Genomic DNA, 19,984 nt, shown 5'->3' with positions numbered 1-19,984 from the left:
ATAGGCCCTGCAAAGGACACCGCACAAGAGGATTAGTAGTTGTGATTTATTATGTGCTAACCTCCTTCCTGTATCATTGGTTACATATATTGAGACTCTCTGGTGTGCTAGACACAAAAATCTCAAAACCACCACCTTTGACACTTCCTGCCTTCTGATTTGGGGCCTCTCAGGAGAACACAGATCCATTTCCCCCCAACTTACCACGCTCATTCATGGACGAGGATCCTGCTAATGCCTTCTAGGTCTCAAACTTATACCTCATGGCAACTCTGATTTGAGAACTAGACAAGGCTAAAATGTGGACTTGTTTATCTTTGTAAAGGTTCTCCTGTTATCTGTTCTCAACAGAAAAATGACACAGTTCTCTAAGTAATTTGGATTATTTGGCAATTGTCTTAGACAACCTCCTGAAATACCAGTCACTAATCTTAGTACATTCTGGTGGCCATCTGTCATGAGCAGATCTCTCTCCCCACCCACTCTCTGGAGATACACTCAAAATAATCCCAGTGCGTAGAGTTAGGGTTCTTCTGGAACTATTTCTGAAATCTGTTGCCGTCAAACCCTCTCTCTTCCTCCACCCTGTGCCATAGATCACCACTCCAGTGTGTTCGATATGGATTGTTTTATCTGCATGTCTTCCTATATAACATTAATGAGGGCTTCCGTGCACGTGGAGTTTTTCTTTTATGTTTTTGGTTTTTAAAAATATAACATATGTTCATAGTTCTTTAAATCATACATAAGGGTATACACTGGAAAATCAAAAATTGCCCTCCCTGGCAGTATACAAGTCCCCCAAACCCACTCCCAAGTATAACTATTGCATTTGTAAATATGTTTCCAGAGACTGGCAACATAAACATACACACTTGAAATACAGAGATATTTTGGTTATACTCTCAGATACAAACCACACTATATGATTGTAGTCCTGGGGTTAAAGACCTAATGCCTGAAATTTTGTAGAAAACCTTTGGTGGGTCTGTGGGAGAAAACTTTAAAAAAAAAAGAAAAAAGCTCTTACTCATGGTAACAGAAATTATATAACGTGAAGAGAATCATGTTAAAACTAGAGATAATTACTAATTTCTGAATGGTATAATAGTTTATAATTTTAGATCTTCTTTTCTACGATCTCATTCTTTTCTAGACTTTTTCCATCTCCCCAAATAGCATTTCAGATAAATGAATGCAACCTTTTTTTTTTTTTTTTTTTACATATATATTTTTGAGAGGAAGGCTCTTCGCTACAGTATCTAAACTTTTGGAGACATCATTCTCTTTAAAGCTGGGGTATAAAAGAAAAAAAAGAAAAAGAGAGAGGGCTGCCTGGGTGGCTCAGTGGTTGAGTGTCTGCCTTTGGCTCAGATTTTAATCCTGGGACCCTGGGATGAGCCCCGCATCAGGCTCCCTGCTCATCCGGGAGTCTTCTCTCTCTCCCTCTGCCTGCCACTCCCCTGCTTGTGCTCTCTCTCTCTGTCAAATGAATAAATAAAATCTTTAAAAAAAAAAAAAAAGGAGAGTATGGAAATTTGGCCAAAAGCCTGTCTTATTTCTGCTGTATGCAATTAACTGAGCACAAGCCGCAGGAGCATCTTTCAGCACCTCCTGTGTTGTGATCTTCCTACACCAGCCAGGGCATTGACGACTTATCCTGTTGTCACTGCTGTGGCCAGCAATCGCTGACTGAGAGAGAAAGTTTAGGCAAGTTGTCACTAGACAGGCTGGATTTCACAAACTCCTGTGCAATACAATGATCTATATAAAAATATATCGCTATTCTCTGTCAGTGACCTCAGTTCTTTGAAAGATCCCTTTCATGATTGTGTTTGTCTTGTTCATTTTGAAAACACTCAGTTTGCAAAACATCTCATTTGCATTCGCCGAGGCACTGCTTTCTGGGCAGAGTAATCAGATGGACTATTTATGCACCTGTTAGGTGTCAGCAATTCAGTATGTTCATCTGAGCCCTCTTAGTGAGATGGTTCTGTGGCCCTGGTTATAATATTTAGAATCCTTTGATAACCTGTTATAAAATGGGGGTGCCCACAGTGGCATGCTGATTATTTTGAACTGGAGCCACTTGGGAAGCAGCCAGTGCAGGGACGCTCAGACCCTCCTCTGACTCCCTGAAAGCAGGAAACACCTCTCCCACACGAAAGGTACCCTCCTTGTACTGGGAAGTAGAACACATCCCTCTCACCAGCGATAGGAACTTTAACGTTGAAAAAGCTATAGAAGTAAAAACCTTGTTAATTTTTTACTAATCTATCTCAGCCCAAATTCTGCTTAAATTTCTTTACTAATTAAAGCTTGCAGGGACTCCTGGGTGGTTCAACGGTTGAGCATCCGCCTTCAGCTCAGGGTGTGATCCTGGGTCCAGGGATCAAGTCCCACGTCGGGTTCCCTGCATGGAGCCTGCTTCTCCCTCTGCCTGTGTCTCTGCCTCTCTCTCTGTCTCTCTCATGAATAAGTAAATAAAATCTTTTTTAAAAAATGGGGGTGCCATTATTCTATTGATTGGTCTCCTCATGGAGCCAGTCCATAGGAAAATACTTTTTTAATTCAGCAAACTCATTTTCTATGTCAAAATAGAATGACAGCACTTTTGTTAATTGGTTTCTATTGAGTAGTTCATTTCAACTTCTTTAGTAAAACTATAGTCTTGCTTTGATCTGTTAATATACAGAATTAGCAGCTGAAGATAGATTCCTGCTAGAAATTTAAGAAAGCTAAATTTATTAATAGAAGAATTAACATATCAACAGTCAGCAGGCAATACTGAGAAACAAGAAAGTTATTAAGAATTGTAATATAGGGGCACCTGGGTGGCTCAGTCCAGTTAAGTGTCTGCCTTGGGCTCAGGTCATGATCCCAGCATCCTGGGGTAGAGCTCCCCATTGGGCTCCCAGCTCAGTGGGAAGTCTGCTTCTTCCTCTGCCTTTCACATCCGCTCATGCTCTTTCTCTGGCTCTCTGGCACGTGCTCTCTCTGTCTCTCTCTCTCTCTCTCTCAAATAAATATCTCTCTCTCTCTCTCTCAAATAAATAAATAAAATTTTAAAAGAATTGCAAACATAAAAAAAATCTTAATTATCCCATGGCTCAGTATCAGTTCAGCATACATACTTTAGCACGGGTTATGCAAAGGTGAGGAGTTGGCAACGGGAAATGGCCCTGAAGTATGATGCCACCTACTGCAGTGGCAGCTACCAAGCCCATAGGTTCAAGCCCAGGCATTTGAAGTGTTTGCCACAGACCAGTGTCTCTCCTAACCCTTCTTTACTTCCCAGACGCCCTTGCACTTGGCAGTGATCACCAAGCAGGAGGCTGTGGTGGACGACTTGCTGAGGGCCGGGGCCGACCTGAGCCTTCTGGACCGCTTGGGTAACTCTGTTTTGCACCTAGCTGCCAAAGAAGGACAAGATAAGATTCTCAGTATTTTACTCAAGCACAAAAAGGCAGCACTACTTATGGACCACCCTAACGGGGAAGGTAAGAGACAATCAGGCATCATGCAATAATAACCTTCTTTCTCTGCTTTCTGAACAATTTGTAGCTACTTGATAAATGTGTGTTATTTGATTTACACCCAGAAATGCTTCCCTTAGTCACCTGGAGTTTGTAATCTCTCGTGAGAATTTCTGTTGCTCGCCATAACTAATGTCTTTAAGATGATTTGGAACAGTTAGTAGGGGGAAAAGGCAGAGGACTGAGCCAACGCTGGTCTTGGAGTGTAGAAAGCATCATTTATCCAGAGAATGTTTATTTGCTTTCACTGTCTCCTGAGAGCACATAAGGAGACTGTGGCTTTACGTGCAGAACAGCAGACTCACAGTGCCTTTTTAGGGTCTCCGGAGGGAAGACCCTAGATGTGCCATAACTCGACAGCATTCCCTCCCTAGGGCCCGGTTGTGTCATCTTGTGAGCAGCCTTCCAGCTCCATGACTGTCTCTGTGCTTGGGCCGCAGGTCTAAACGCCATTCACATAGCCGTGATGAGCAACAGCATGCCATGTCTGCTGCTGCTGGTGGCCGCCGGGGCCGACGTCAATGCCCAGGAGCGGAAGTCGGGGCGCACAGCGCTGCACCTGGCCGTGGAGCACGACAACATCTCCCTGGCTGGCTGCCTGCTCCTGGAGGTGAAGGACGCCCCTATTTGCCTTTGCAGTAAATTCCCGAGGAGGGGAGTTAAGGATGATCAGTAACAGCCTTTCTTCCTACAGTCACCTCTATTCCATATCTACTCAGGGCTTCAGAGTAGTCGGCTTTGGGCGGTCCTCACACCATCGGCCCCAGGTCTCTAATTGGGGGTTTCTCCAATGGCAGAGCTTGCCCCAAATAGCACCCTGGGTAGTACTAAGACCTTTTATATGACCTACACATCATGCCAACAGGAGAAGGTGGGGACTACAGGGTGAGAGAACCTTCCACTAACTCTTTCCTGTGGACTGGATTTTAGGGTGATGCCCATGTAGACAGTACGACCTACGATGGAACTACGCCCCTGCACATAGCAGCCGGGAGAGGGTCCACCAGGCTGGCAGCTCTTCTCAAAGCAGCAGGTAAGGCATCCTGGTGGTTAGTGATGGAAAATACTATCAGGAATGCAAACGAAACTCCACTAGAGTAGCCAAGTCTCCCTCTTTAAGCCGTGGAGCTACTGCTGAAAGGCAGGAGTAAATAAAAATCACACTTCCACAGACGTAATGGAGCTGTTGGAACTCGCAATCCTGGCCTTGGTCCTGATGGTCATGTCAGTCTGTACTCTCTGATTCATGTGTTTTGGATGTTGGTTGTTTAGGTTGATTCTCATGTCAGGAGAGCTTCTTTAAGCTGAATTAGATTCCTTAAAGAACTCTGGGCAGGGATCCCTGGATGGCTCAGCAGTTTACTGCCTGCCTTCAGCCGCGGGCATGGTCCTGGAGTCCCAGGATCGAGTCCCGTATCGGGGCTCCCTGCATGGAGGCTGCTTCTCCCTCTGCCTGTGTCTCTGCCTCTGTGTGTGTGTGTGTGTGTGTGTGTGTGATGGGTAAATAAATAAAAATCTTAAAAAAAAAGAACTCTGGGCAGTACCAGCCTCAGATCATGTCAGAAGTCTCCAGGAAAAAAAAGTTGATTGGTATAAGACATAATTTTAAAATTTTCTTCAGCAAGAGAGGTCCTTTAGAAGTTGAAATAATAGGGAAAAAACAAATGGGCGGTGTATTAAGTACTACCATATGTGAGGCACTAGAAATTGCCAGCATTTATTAACCTTGCTATGTGCCATGCACTGTGCTAGGCCTGTCAGATGCACTGTCTCATTTAATCTTCAATAACCCTTAGAGATAAATACCATTATTTGTTTTCCCATCTCACAGCCAAGGAAACAGTGGAGAGACCTGTGGGACCCTGTCCTGGGGTCCTAGTAAGGGCATAGTTATGAATCACTGCTCATCCATCGGAACTTCCAGAATTTCTTCTCTCTACTGTTTCTCTCCCCTACTCTGCTCCAGGACCTGCAGGTGTTATTCCATTTATTCTCTAGTTCTGTGAAGTACAGAACATTATTCTGCTCACTCTTGAATCTCTCTTGCCTTGTATATTTAGAACCTCAACAAATGTTTAATGTTTAGTCTCTCAAACCTTGAGCTATCTTATTTACTGTAGAAGTTATTCAAACTTTTTTAGAAAGTAAATGCTTCATAAATTCAAGAAAACAGAGAGAGTTAAATACCCCTTTAAAAACTGGGTCCAAAAACAAAAACAAAAACAAACAAACAAACAAACAAAAAAAAAAACTGAGTCCAGGAAGATGTAGAAACTTTTTCTTTAGGAGCCCCACATATTTCTAAGCAAATAAAAGCATATCCAAATAAACAATAGCCTTTTCGTAGTCTCAGTCAAGTCAAACTTTTTCTTTTTCCCAACTTTCTCTTGAATAAAAGACTCTGATTGCAGTATGTATGAATTGTTTGGGAAGTCACTGGTTGTAATTAAGAAATGCCTTCAGACAGGAAGCTATAGCCCTATCAAAAATGCTTTCTCTTGAATTCTCAATATCCCATGAAAGGAGCAGCAAGTAACGGTTTCTCCATTACATAATTGAAGGCACTCAGATGAAAAACCTCGCCCTGACTCTCTCTCTCTTTCTGTGTCTGTCATAAATAAATAAATAAAATCATTAAAAAAGGGGGGGGGCGGATCCCTGGATGGCTCAGCGGTTTAGCGCCTGCGTTTGGCCCAGGGCGCGGTCCTGGAGTCCCGGGATCAAGTCCCACGTCGGGCTCCCTGCATGGAGCCTGCTTCTCCCTCTGCCTGTGTCTCTGCCTCTCTCTCTCTCTCTCTCTCTCTCTCTCTTTCTCTCTCTCTGTGTGTGTGTGTGTGTGTGTGTCTGTCATAAATAAATAAATAAAATCATTAAAAAAGGGGGGGGGGCGGATCCCTGGATGGCTCAGCGGTTTAGCGCCTGCGTTTGGCCCAGGGCGCGGTCCTGGAGTCCCGGGATCAAGTCCCACGTCGGGCTCCCTGCATGGAGCCTGCTTCTCCCTCTGCCTGTGTCTCTGCCTCTCTCTCTCTCTCTCTCTCTCTCTCTCTTTCTCTCTCTCTGTGTGTGTGTGTGTGTGTGTCTGTCATAAATAAATAAATAAAATCTTAAAAAAAAAAAAAGAAAGAAAGAAAAACCTCATCCTGAGCTCAGAGTCATGAAGGTCACTTAAGGAACCTATATGGCTCAGCCCCTCCAGCATTCTCCAGTCCATAAATTGTTCCTCTTAATTTCTCTTCTGTTTCCATGGTCAGATGGCACTCACTGTCTTCTAGATCAGGCCAAGGCTGGAGGGCTGAAATAAGAAACAGCATGAAGATCCTTCTCTGACTCTCATTAGGCCCTCTCCTGTTATTGAAGTTGGCACAAATCAAATGATCTCCCAGCAAGATAAAAACGAGCTCTTCCCAGAAGGGTGTGCTGAACTTACTACTGTTTGTTAGACATCAGACTAAACACTCTCATCAACATAGCCTCTGAGAAGTAACTCTAGCTCTAATCTCTGAGTTACTTTTGGTGTTTTCTTGCTGCACATTAAGAAACAGACTAGGGTTTTCCAAGATCAGCCCTAAACTTTTCAATAACTATCCATCTTAGTAGAAGGTTTTTGTGTTGTTTGTCTCTTTAAAGTATTGGGACCCAAGAATAAAAGTGAGCATGTTGTCCCTATGCAGCAAACGTCTTTGCCCTTTTGAGCAGTTGGGAGAATAGCCTGAGAAATGCTCAGTGGTGGGCACAAACTTGAACATTGACTCAGGTCCGTGATCCACAGGGTGCACCCCAACCCCTGAAAACTGCTGCTGTTAACTCCTTAGAGTACAGGTGCATCATTTGGTTGAAAACTGCCCTAGAACTGAGGGGGGCACTTGGCGGGATGAGCACTGGGTGTTATGCTATATGTTGGTAAATTGAACTCCAATTAAAAAAATAATATAAAAAAACTGCCCTAGAGAGTTAAATATGAGGGTCAGGGTACTCCAAGTCTTCTGTTTTTGAAAATGTCCTTGGCTATATAGAGTATCATCTGACATCTTTACCACCAAAATAAATAGGAATTCATTTATTTATTTAATTTATTTATTTATTCATGAGAGACACACACAGAGAGAGAGGCAGAGACACAAGCAGAGGGGGAAGCAGGCTCCATGCAGGGAGCCTGACATGGGACTCAATCCCGGGTCTCCAGGATCACACCCTGGGCCGAAGGCGTCGCTAAACCACTGAGCCTCCTGGGCTGCCCAATAAATGGGAATTTAAAAGAAGTTCTCTGAATATTTCAGTAGAAACATGTTATGTATTAAAAATTATCTGAGTAGGGATCCCTGGGTGGCGCAGCGGTTTGGCGCCTGCCTTTGGGCCAGGGCGCGATCCTGGAGACCCGGGATCGAATCCCACGTCGGGCTCCCGGTGCATGGAGCCTGCTTCTCCCTCTGCCTGTGTCTCTGCCTCTCTCTCTCTCTCTCTCTCTCTCTCTCTCTCTCTCTGGGTGACTATCATAAATAAATAAAAATTAAAAAGAAAATTATCTGAGTAATTGCCTCGAGTGGCTGTTGTGCTTTGCCTTTGGAAGTCTGACCTCTGCCGGCAGGTAGTTCAGAGTCGACAGCACGGGGTTTTGCCTAATGCTGTGTAACTTGACTTCATAGGTGCAGATCCTCTGGTGGAGAACTTTGAGCCTCTCTATGACCTGGATGACTCTTGGGAAAAAGATGGAGAGGATGAAGGAGTCGTGCCTGGAACCACACCTCTAGATATGGCCACCAACTGGCAGGTGAGTGCTGCTTCAGTCTGTTTGATGGCAGCTCCAGAGGGAGCTAATGGTTCAGGAATGTACGAACAGATGGTCTTTTTGGGTCTTTGTCCCCCAAAGCACATGCCTTTTATTTTTAAGAAAGTCTGCTTATAAGAGACATATTTATCTTGAAAAGCCTATCCATGAAAGATCTAGGTCAGCGGAGTTCTGAGTGTAAAAGTATATGCCTAATCAGATCACAGTTCAGTTGTGAGAGAGGGTTCTGCAAGAGAAAACACGAAATTCACGTGAGAGTTTCCTCGTTCTGAACTCACACCAGAATTGTTGTTCCCGTCTCCATTTCTGAAGCTGGGATAAATGTTACAGTTTGCTTAGAACTTTCGCAAGTGATTTCTTTATATAAAAAGAACCGCGGGATTCTTGAGAATTTTAATAAATATAAATCTAGTAAATAGACTAACTCTTCCTCAAAACTTCAGTGACCTGAGATGAAAAGCCGTGAGTAGGTGTTTATGGCCCAGGGAGGAGAGCCAGAGGGAGAAGGGCCGCAGACACATCTCCAGCACGACCAGATCGACTTTCTTAGGGACAAGTGCTGCTCCACATCCAAAAACTGCTCGTTCTCCTCTTCTCGGCCCGCCGAGTGGGTGTTGAGCTGAGTGACCCTCACAGAGACCACACAGTTCCCCTTTTATGTTGAGCGCCTGGCTTTCCCAGAAGCCTTACCACAGAGCACAGAAAGATAACCCACTTCAGTGACCCCATGTTGTCCTTACCTAGTCAGCGAGCACCGAGTGACTGTGAAGACACAGCAAGGTCTCCAGAGCCACAGAATGTTGTTTTTCCTTTTAACCTAAGGCTTTCCTGTCACCTCAGTTTAAAATATAGATGGTGCTGGAAAGAGAACACCAAGCCGTGTGAGCATTACCATACCTCAGTGTGAGCAGGTTTTTAAAATTCCTTCTCAGCAGCCATTTTCTGGGGTGGAGGGCCAGGGAGGAGGCACAGCCTCCAGTTCTGTGTACGTAAGCTCGTTCCTCATCCCGGTTCTCAGGGAAATGTCATTTAGCAATGACTCTCTGACCAACACATGGCCGAGCTGGTGGCCTGGACTCTTCGTCCTTCCATAGGACCATGGCCCTGGCTCTCTGTGAGGTTGGCTCGGGTCTTCCTGCCCACCTCAGAAGCCCCTGTAAGGCACAGCCTCCTGGCCCCAGAGCCCCTGGGGCTTTTCTTTTCCCGGAGGGCATTGTCATGACTTTGTGGGCCACAGGACTGACTTCTTGGCGTTCCTCCATCTTTGGGGTACTAGGCCCCCTGCAGGAGGACCCAGTGAATTCTTTATTCCAAAGAGATTGATTCTCTGCCTGGTCCCTGTCATGTATAATGTTTTTCCACCGTTATCTTCCCAACAGGTGTTTGATATACTAAATGGGAAACCCTATGAGCCAGAGTTTACATCTGACGATTTACTTGCACAAGGTGAGCTCTGAACCAGTGTTCGATCCACACTGTCATTTAAAGGGGCAAGGGAGCTGAGTGAAGTAAGTCAGTCGGAGAAGGACAAACATTATATGTTCTCATTCATTTGGGGAATATAAATAATAGTGAAAGGGAATATAAGGGAAGGGAGAAGAAATGTGTGGGAAATATCAGAAAGGGAGACAGAACATAAAGACTCCTAACTCTGGGAAACGAACTAGGGGTGGTGTTAGGGGAGGAGGGCGGGGGGTGGGGGTGAATGGGTGATGGGCACTGAGGGCGGCACTTGACGGGATGAGCACTGGGTGTTACTCTGTATGTTGGTAAATTGAACACCAATAAAAAATAAATTTATTTAAAATTTAAAAAATTTTTAAAAAAAAGGGGGGGGGGGCAAGGGAGAACCAGCATTTATCCAGGCTGTCCTGCAAAAGGCACAGCGGCTTATTTCAGAATCGAAAGTTCCTGGGCAGATGCAAAGGAGAACATCCAGTTGTAATCTACTAAGACACGTATACCGCCTTCCTTAGCGGGGCTGCTGCTGACACCAAGTAAAGGAGCCTCACTGCTTGCACCGGGTGTCAGAGGGCAGCGGTGTGGCCATGCTCAGTACCCCCCGAGGGTCTCTAGTCGCTCAGGACAGCTGTGTTTCTTCTTCATTCCCTCAGGAGACATGAAACAGCTGACTGAGGATGCTAAATTGCAGCTCTACAAGTTGCTAGAGATCCCTGATCCGGACAAAAACTGGGCTACTCTGGCACAGAAATTAGGTCTGGGGATACTGAATAATGCCTTCCGGCTGAGTCCTGCTCCTTCTAAAACCCTTATGGATAACTACGAGGTAACATCAGCTCACATTTTTACTTGACTCCCCTCTGTTAACATCACTGACTCAAGCATGGTCCCCTTCCCCCTCCCTCAACCCCGAGGAGGAAGATCAGTCATGACTGGGTGACCTAGGCCAGAGTGGAAAATCTGCCTTCGTAAGAAAGGTGGTTTTCAGATATCCTAAGGTGTTCCCTATTTTCAAATACCTTGAGATTTCCTGCAGAAACCCTACTAGAAGGTCAGGTTTGTCGCAGAACTTTGACCCTTTGAACCAACGTGATATACTGTGACCCACATGTGTTCTCTTTCTGTCCACAAGAGCACACCTTGATCTCATGTCAGGACACCGAGTCAGCTTTCTGTGAGGTGAAATGATTGTCTACTGAAATTTCCTTGGTAGTTCTTGTTTCTCAGTGGTTTTCAGAGCTCCATCCTAAGCAGGGATACTGCATGACCTTCATGGCAGGTAGAGTTTCACTGCCTCAGCACTTCTCTCCCTCTCTGTCCTCTGTGCTTACTGGAAGCCGCTTCTCTGTGATTTCCTGAGTGGTCTCTGAGCTGAAACAGGAAACTTGACTCGAAGGTCACCTGTCTTCTTAGCAGCTCTTGGCTCTGACCCCTCCAGGACCACTGGGCTCTCGCAGGGGCCTGCATCACGGTGACAGCCTGCCTGCTGGCTCCTGACACCAGAACACACTCTTCACGTCTTCCTTGCAGGTCTCCGGGGGGACAATAAAAGAGCTGGTGGAGGCCCTGAGACAGATGGGCTATACCGAAGCCATCGAAGTGATCCAGGCGGCCTTCTGCGCTCCAGAAACTGTGGCCCCCAGCCCAGGGAAGGGTGCACCTCAGACCCTCTCGCTGCCCCTCTCATCTGCCTCCACGAGGTCACCAGTAGGTAAGGGAAAAACAGAAAAAGCAGCTGAGATTATCTCCTGCTTCCCCTGGGCCTCCTGCCCGGCCCCCAGCACTGACCCTGAGACACACAGCACGGACTCGCAGCACAGCCCAGTAAACCTCTGTGTCCCTGCCAGCGTATCCTCGCTCGCACTCTCAACAACCACTCTGCGCACCGAGGATTCCCTCCTCTCTGAAAGACCAGTGCTTGGCCTGGCCTGGCCTGGCCTGGCCTCGTCAGGCAGAAGCACTTGCCCCTTGACCACTGCGCACGCACCCCGCCCAGCTTCCTCTGAGACAGCCTCCCCTGTGCATCCACCTTCGTTTCTTGCTTCAGTTGTGGCAGCGACTCCTAGTCTCCCTGCTTCCAGCCCGCCCCTCTCCCTTTGGTCCACTCCTGAAACAACAGTCAAGGAGATTCTTTTTAAGTTAGTGTGATACCTGTACCTGTTGTATACCTCTCAGTTATCTATTCACCAAATCTTTACTGAGCACATCCTTTGCACCTAGCACTGTTCGAGGTTTGAAGATGGAGCAGTTAGTAATAAAGGCAACATTCCTTTATCCCTTTCATAGGCCCTTCCTCCCGCCCCACTTCCCTGCACCCTCCTGACCCCAACCCCTCCGCTCACAAGTCTGATCCTGTCTTAAGAACCCAAACCTTCCCTTCCCCTTCCCTGCAAAGATCCTCACCTGGTGGCTCCTTCTTGCCCTTCAGTTTCAGGACAAGTGTCACCTTCTGAGGGGCCTTCCTAGGAGAGTCGGGACAGATGTTGTACATGCTGGAAAGAAATAACAGCCCTCGTGTCCTAATGACTCCTGCCACACAAAGAAATAGGAAAATACTTATATCTTTAAATTTTGATTTGATCCCTGACTTACAGTCATTTAAAAAAATACGTCCTAGCACATAATAGAAACCCAATAAAGATTGGGTGACCAAATAAATCAACAGATCGATAACAAAACAATAGCATGTCACTGCCATTAAGGTCTTCATATTTTGATATTGGAACTTAAGATACAAGAAGATGGCATTTTGATTTGTGTATATTAGACTCTATTTCTTGGTCACTTTCTCCCTATAGGAAATAAGTCAACATTGTTCAGGTCTCTAAAGGGGTTCTCAACAGGGAAGATGTGACTTAATTATTCATCACAGGCTCATTTTCACCGTAATCACCTTTTTTTGTTGTTGTTGTTACTAGAATGTTTTTGAGGCAGTGTATAGCATTTAATAGCACAGGAGGCCCAGAGAGATATCTCATTTTTAGTTCCTACTTCTGTCACCCATTTCTTTTGCCTGGGTTCAGCCATTTCCCCAGCTATAAAATAGGTAACCTGGTGGTTGGAAAAATAGACTCTATTTCTAAGAAAAAAAAAAGGCACACTGTGAGTCAGGAAAATTCAGAAGGGATTCTGATAAACGTGAGGGTGAGGAAGAGATGTGAAAACACCTGACGAACTTTGCTGTCTCCGCGGTGTTTCCATTGCCTAGGGCTCTCCCGCCCTCAGCCACTGCGTAGGACAGGCGGGCCACAGGGGCACGCTGCAGGGACCCGTGGCAGCTGATAGGCAAGAGCAGCCCACGAGCCTTCTGGGAGCCTGGCTGGAAGAGCAGGTGTCCGAGAGCCAGGGCTCTGCGTTTTCCCAGCCATGCTTCCCAGTGAATCTGTGCTTCTCCCCCCAGACGAGGTCCGAGACGACAGCATCTGTGACAGCGGCGTGGAGACCTCCTTCCGCAAGCTCAGCTTCACAGAGTCTCTGACCAGTGGCAGCTCCTTGCTGACTCTTAACAAAGCGCCCCACGAGTACGGGCAGGAAGGACCGATAGAGGGCAAAATCTAGCCCACTGCCCACTGCCCACACTAGGTCAACCAAAGCTCTGCGATTCCACCGTTGTCCAAAAGAAAGAAGGCAAAGTGCATCCCAAGGTGCTCGGAAGAAAACCGGCCTGCCTGAATCTCTCTGAATTTAATTCAAGGCCTTTTGAAGTAGGCTTTCTTTCTCGGTTCTCACAGGAACGTTGGTCTGGCCCACGGCCACAGCGTCTGGAGCAGTCAAGGCCTCAGCCGGCCTGACGCCTCCATGTGGGCCAGTCCGCTTATTGAGCTTTTCCAGCTGCTTCCATTGTCACCACTGCTGCCCCTCGCTGCGCTCCTGCTGGCATTCAAAGGTGGCACAGTCCCCACCTGGTGTTCCTTCTCGCCGTCCACAGCACTGCCGTGCATTCAGATTGAGGATTAAGAAAAGGGATATTTTTAAATGAAAGTTATGTGGTGTATAATAATAAAAAAAAAGGCTTTACTGCTTTTTCTTATGTGGTTATCTATGTGATTTGAAAAAAGAACATGTAATGTCAATATGTAAACATGGTTACAATCAGTGCTGAAAATGGTTTTTTCCCCCTTTTTCTGCATTTTGCTATTGTAAATATGTTTTTTAGATCAAATACTTTAAAGGAAAAAAATGTTGGATTTATAAATGCTATTTTTTATTTTACTTTTATAATAAAAGGAAAAGCAAATTGATGACCTCATTTTGTTTGATCTCCAGAAATACTTTTCTACGATGATTCCTTGTAATCATGGGATCATTCCACAGCCAGTTATCACATTCACATTCCCCTTTAGAGTCAAGTTTTTGACCCAGAAATGAACCCAAAAGATGATCAAAAGAGCTGTATTTTAAGCTGAGATGAAAGCTTTGGGTTTGCCAAATCAAATCCTCGCTTGGCTCATTTCATTTCAGTTGTATCCCCTTCACCCCCTCCTCCTCATGCAGGGCCATTCCTCCCACCCCGCAGTGGGCTCTCTTGGGTCTGTGATGCCTCAAGTCCTGCCCGCTCAGCACCCCAGGGGCCTGGGGCCAGCGGCCTTCCAGCATGAGGCTTGCCTGACTGCTCTACACACAGAGGCTCAGAAACAAGGGAGGGGAGAAATGAAAAGCATTTGAGGAGGTGTTGTGATGAACACTGTCATCTGCAACCAAGAACCCTCTCTAACAAAGGCCATGTCAACCCCACCTCTGGGCTCCCACTTGGCCAAAGCTCTCTCTGCCTGTCAGTTCCTTCCGGGATTGTCTCAGCCACAGAGAGCCACCTCAACAGGTCACACTCATTTCCCTGATGGCCCCAAGTAACACTGATTGACATGGCATACAAAAGGCTATTCAGCCCAGGACTAGGTTGTAGGGCCCTCTTACTGGCTGAGCTGTTGTCTGGGTCTGCATCACAGCACCGGCCTTCCCTCTACCCACCCTCTGCCCAGGACGGCTTCCTCCCCCGCTTGCCACAGGCACTGTTCCCAGGGCCCCAGGCTCCCTCTCAGAGCCACCTGCCACAGAGCCCAACCAGCACAGGGGCTGGGAGCTAATGCTAACCTCTAGTGCCCAACACCTGAAGTCATGCAACCCTGAAAATAACCCAATCAGGCAGACAGAATTAGCTCCAATGTACAAAGAAGGAAATTGAGCCCCAAGAATTCAACGAGGCAGTGGCTAAGCTGCTTCTGAGTTTATATCCGAGTCTAGTTCCAGAGCACATGGGTTAGAGAATTATCTTGCTGTGGAATAAAAAGATAGATTAAAATAATTGAGTCCAGAAGTAGACCCCAAAATATATAGGAATTTAGTGTAATGGTAAATTTCAATTCAATGAGGAAAAGATAGTTAATAAGTAGATATTCCATCTCGTTCATCACTGGGAGGAAGTCCATCTGAACTCCCATTTCCCTCCTTTTATCAAATAATTTCCAAATACATCAGAAATGAAACCATTAAAATGCTAGAAATACCAGAAATCATGGATGAATAATCTTGAAATAGAGGAGGCATTTTTAAGCAAGACTTTGTTCTTCGGTGTAATACAGTTTGGGTTCTTCATTTCACAAAAAAATGAAATACGTTTTTAAAATTTGACTTCTATTTTGTATTACATTGCCATTTCTCCACATGCTCCAATCCATTCTTCCAGTTTTTGAAAGCTATATCTTAAAAAACAAAAACAAAACCTTACTTTCCTTAATTTTCCAACAACAAGCCTGTGCCTGTGTTCCTTCACCCATTGCTCTCAGTGGCCTCTTCCAGCTGGCCAACACCAGGTCTCCTCTCTACCGAGTGAAGGCAGATACTCCTCCCACTGAGGGAGGGGCCTATGCTCCTCCCTCATCCATGCAGGCCTATGACAAGGGTAGAAGTGATGGTAAGTGGCTTCCAAGGTTAGGTTGGAAACTGCAATGCAGCTCTGTCCATCAGAGCTCTGTCCCCTTACCCCCAGCCCCAGGTCACTCCCTCTTGGAATCCAGTTACCATGCCCTGGGGGAGCCAAGTGGACACATGGAGAAACCATGTGTAGGTGTTCCGCCAACAGCTTTCACTGAGGTCACAGCCAATGCCAGCATCAACCAGCAGATGTGTGAGGGTGGGAAGCCTCTAGATGATTTCAGGTGCTAGCCATTGAGTCACACGGGTCTAACCTTCATGCTGCCTCTGCCGATGCTGCCCAAGTAGAGGCGAGCCCTGCGCAAATGGCAGATTCACAAGTGAAATAATGGTCAATGGTGGATGTTTTAAGACCTACCTGTGGAGTGTGACCACTCTCCCGGTCTCTAACCTGATAGCTCCCATGCCAGAAAGCCACTTTAAAGGGAAGCTGACTCCGGGAGGAACCACTAAGCAACACATGCCGAGAATTAAAAATAACATTCCCCTTCTTCAATAAGAAACCTGGTTTCTCTTCTGTTCCAGAAACTTCCTCTTTCTCCTCCCACATCTCCGTGTGGCCTGAGCCTCTGCACGTTGCTCCAGCAAAAAGGCTATGCCTCTGAGGAAGGAGCGTCTTTCCTATTGTACCAGCAGATGGAGATAAACACCAGGAGGAATGCGGGAGACCAGGGGGATGCTACAATGGGCCCGGAATAAACCTTTCCAGAAAGCTGGTCTCTCAGCAGGAAGCCTTTTAAAAATAGCTTTCTCAGAACTTTGTCATCTTTCCTCTGCAGGCATCACCTAGGCTTTCGCAGGACGGGCAGGCTCTCCTGGCAGAGGGAGGCCCTCCTCACCCAGCGCGCCCCGCAGGGGTCCTCCGTGGATATTCCTGGTCACTGCCGTGGAGGTGGAGTGCGGCCTCACAAACCACACCCTCCACACCTTAGCAAGAGAAAGGAACGGGAGGAGCCAGGCGAACTTATGTGCGATCCCCTTTGCATTAATGGTTTCTAAATGACAATTATGAGGGACATCCCTGTGAGGTATTTAACCTCAGTTTTACAGGGAGGATGATCTGAATATTAACTAATTCACCCCAGATTTAAATGCAGGTCTGTCAGAGCCCAAGGTTACTCTTTAACCATGTCTGAAGACCTTTGAAGGAAAGCTGTTGTGTCTAAGAAAGAAGGAAAAACAAATTCCATACAATTCTTTTTTTTTTTTTTTTAATTTTTATTTATTTATGATAGTCACACACACAGAGAGAAGGAGAGAGAGAGGCAGAGACACAGGCAGAGGGAGAAGCAGGCTCCATGCACCGGGAGCCTGACGTGGGATTCGATCCCGGGTCTCCAGGATCGCGCCCTGGGCCAAAGGCAGGCACCAAACCGCTGCGCCACTCAGGGATCCCTCCATACAATTCTATACAAGGAGGCTGGGATCATAATATATCCCAACCAAAATACAAAATGAACCCGGAATATCATGAAACGGGTATGCTCCTTAAGTGTTAACCTGACTTGATTTTCCTTCTAAAACCAAGCTAAGATGTCTAGGTATGAATTATCCATGGACTGAAGGTCACTGGGTGCATCTCATTCTCCTTGTGCTTTTGGGGGAAATTTTCTCTCTGATCTGTGCTTTGCCAGGTAATGGGCTTGGCGAGGCACAGGAATCAAGAGCAGGTGAAACCAGAGTGCTGTCTCTGTGGGCGCCTGGCTGGCTCAGTCAGTAGAGCATGCGACTCTTGATATCAGGGCTATTCATTCGAGCCCCATGCTGGACACAGAGATTACTTTTTTTTAATGCTGCTTATTTCTTAAGCATCATGGAACTTAGGGCTGGACAGTATCTTAAAGATCACCTAAGTAAATCATTTAAGTTGTCATCTTTTTTAAACACCTACGATAGAAAGTATCTGGTCTGTATAATCCCTACTAGAGTCTGCTGCTTCATTTAAACACCAATCCCAGAGACTGTAGGTTCTTGTCCTGTTGGTTGGGGGAGGTGCAAAAGAGGAAATCAAATGGATTCCCTCACTCTCCATTGTTATGGATTCCATTATGCCTCCAATGGCCTGCTTCCATTACCCTGGACAAATGACAAGTCCTACAAAATGTTCAAGCTTCTTAGAATGAGAGGGAGGAAGGGACTGAATTATCATTTTGTTACTTCCATCAACTAGTTTTTCCATCTTGATCTCTTTCTAAAATGGTAACTTCATTGAAATATCACAATAATCCTCCAGGTATGAAGTTATATATTCAGTCAACATTTTTTGAGCACCTGTTGCATGCCAGGCTGTATGTACTACAATGGGTGGTCACCATTCATTATTTCATATTTCTTGTTTGAAAAACCTGTGAAGAAACCTCCAGTCCCTATTTTACAGATGACTAAACTAAAGCACACATAAAGCCTTTAACCGCAGGATCTCCTGATTCCAGTAAGGTGGTTTCATAAGGCACACCTGCAGCAGGGACAGGGTGGCTGGGGCGTGTATGGATCATGTACGTATAGTCCTGAAAGGATCCTGGCTGACAGTCCTCTTCCTCCCACCCTTTGCTCCCAGGGTCCCAGGCAGCTGGAAGGGCAAAGGGGCATGGAGGAGTACATGTCGGAGTTTTGAATGGCCATTTCCTCTCACATTGCACTAGAGAAAGACTTCAGTCCCATGCCATGCTAAGAGCAGCGAGGCTATAGGCATGATCAACTTTTGTTCCCAATATTAGGAGGGAGGTTGATCTTGGTGAACAGATCCCAGGCTCTGGCACAGATCAAAATTTTTTACCCAACTGATAGAGGAGCTTGAACCCAAAGGATCTTCCTAATTCCAGCTTAGATGCAAAAATTCACTCACCCTGAAAGTCCCCCTGCAGTCATGGTAAGTGGCCATTACCAAAAGCAAAATCATTCCCCAGGATTAAGAATGGAAGATGCACTGTGAGGACAGTCGCAGTTCCTCTCCAGGAACTCCTGGGAGATGACCCAGGGTGTTGGACCAGGTGGGCGGAGGAGAATTACAGCAGAGTCGTGTGGCCCTTGCACTGACCCAGGAGGACTCCTGCTCTCCAGGCCTTGCGGTTTGTGGTTCCTTGAATGCCGCACAACACACCTTGGGCTTGCTGATGCCAAGATTAAGAGTCTTGTTGGGTGGCCTTGAGGTCCCACCCAAAGGAGAGGGGCAGGCAGGTTTATCATCCTTGTGATCCGCAGAGAACTGGCAGGACCCTGATTCCCATTCCTCAGATGGAATCAGGACCAGCAGTGGGTTCTTAGGGACCTAATACTCCCTCCAGGCCAGAATAGCAAATGAAGCAGAACTCTAGAAACCCCTTCTCTGAGGGTTCCTTCTTAGGACCCAGGAAGCCGAGTTGGTGCTGAAGATGGTCAGATGAAACCTCCGGGCACATGAGGGGAATGTGTAGGATCAGAGGAGGTTATATGAGTTGATGCTGGATACCAGACAACAGGGTGCTAGGACTATTCTCTGGCAAAAAATATTGTTTTTTTCTCATTTCCAAACTGTTGTGCCGTTCCCCTTCCCTTTCCTAACGTAAAAAGAATCAACAACAAATTATTTTTGTTTCAGAAATTCAAATGAGAAACTTCTAGTTAATGGATTTTTTTTTCTTTTGCAGGACACCCTTTTATCACTTTGTTCAAATGTAAACGTCCCCTTTTGCTTTTGAAATACATTTCCTTTTGTAGTTTTAAGGGAAAAAACCCAAAAGCAAAATCCCAAACTTTCCCCTACACAATATTTCCAAATGTTTATTCCCATAGCAATCTGAGAAGTAAACAGGGAAGGATTTAATTCCCACCATTTTCCACAAAACGGCAAAGCCCCCGAGGTACCTGGGATTTCCTGGGCTGGTGTAAACAGTGAGGGCTGGACTCGGCCTTCAGTGCTCGCACTGCCCCCTCACTGAACGAGTGCCTGTGTCCTAAGGGAAAGGTCACAGGGACATGCCCGGGAGAGGGAAGGAACAGCGGCCAAGTGCAGGCACTGAAGGCTGGCGGGAGTGGCCGGGGGCAGCATCCCATCAGCAGTGCCCACGGCCACACAGGGCGCCCCGCACCAGGCCCTGCGAGCAGCCCCCAGGGGCCACTCTCCTCTTCCTGCCCGCTGTCCTCCCTGTCCTTCCTCCTGGCCTCCTTTGCTTTGGGGCTCTCAGGAGCTGCTTCTCCACACTCTGTCCGGTTCTGTGTTTTCTTCCCCCAACAATTCAGCCGAGACCTCCAAACTCTCCCGAGGGCCCCCCAAGTTTATGTGGGATCCCGC

At 46.4% G+C, this 19,984-nt stretch overlaps 1 protein-coding gene across 2 annotated transcripts in view; it reads left to right on the top strand.

Moving 5' to 3' along the window:
* Positions 1-14,032, top strand: part of NFKB1 (nuclear factor kappa B subunit 1) — a 119,189-nt gene extending 105,157 nt beyond the window's left edge. For both annotated transcript variants that reach the window (XM_072755556.1, XM_072755557.1), the window contains exons 17-24: positions 3,299-3,500; positions 3,977-4,146; positions 4,467-4,569; positions 8,180-8,304; positions 9,702-9,768; positions 10,437-10,609; positions 11,314-11,494; positions 13,184-14,032. In XM_072755556.1, the coding sequence (XP_072611657.1) occupies positions 3,299-3,500; positions 3,977-4,146; positions 4,467-4,569; positions 8,180-8,304; positions 9,702-9,768; positions 10,437-10,609; positions 11,314-11,494; positions 13,184-13,341 (1,179 nt within the window). In that variant the 3' untranslated portion in view covers positions 13,342-14,032. The remainder of the gene's footprint in view (positions 1-3,298; positions 3,501-3,976; positions 4,147-4,466; positions 4,570-8,179; positions 8,305-9,701; positions 9,769-10,436; positions 10,610-11,313; positions 11,495-13,183) is intronic.
* The last annotated feature ends 5,952 nt before the right edge of the window (positions 14,033-19,984 follow it).

The sequence above is a fragment of the Vulpes vulpes genome, chromosome 4 (genome assembly GCF_048418805.1).
Source record: "Vulpes vulpes isolate BD-2025 chromosome 4, VulVul3, whole genome shotgun sequence".
In the NCBI taxonomy this organism is placed as follows: Eukaryota; Metazoa; Chordata; class Mammalia; order Carnivora; family Canidae; genus Vulpes; species Vulpes vulpes.
Note: the sequence above shows the minus strand (reverse complement) of the source record. Positions and strands in the feature narration are given on the sequence as shown.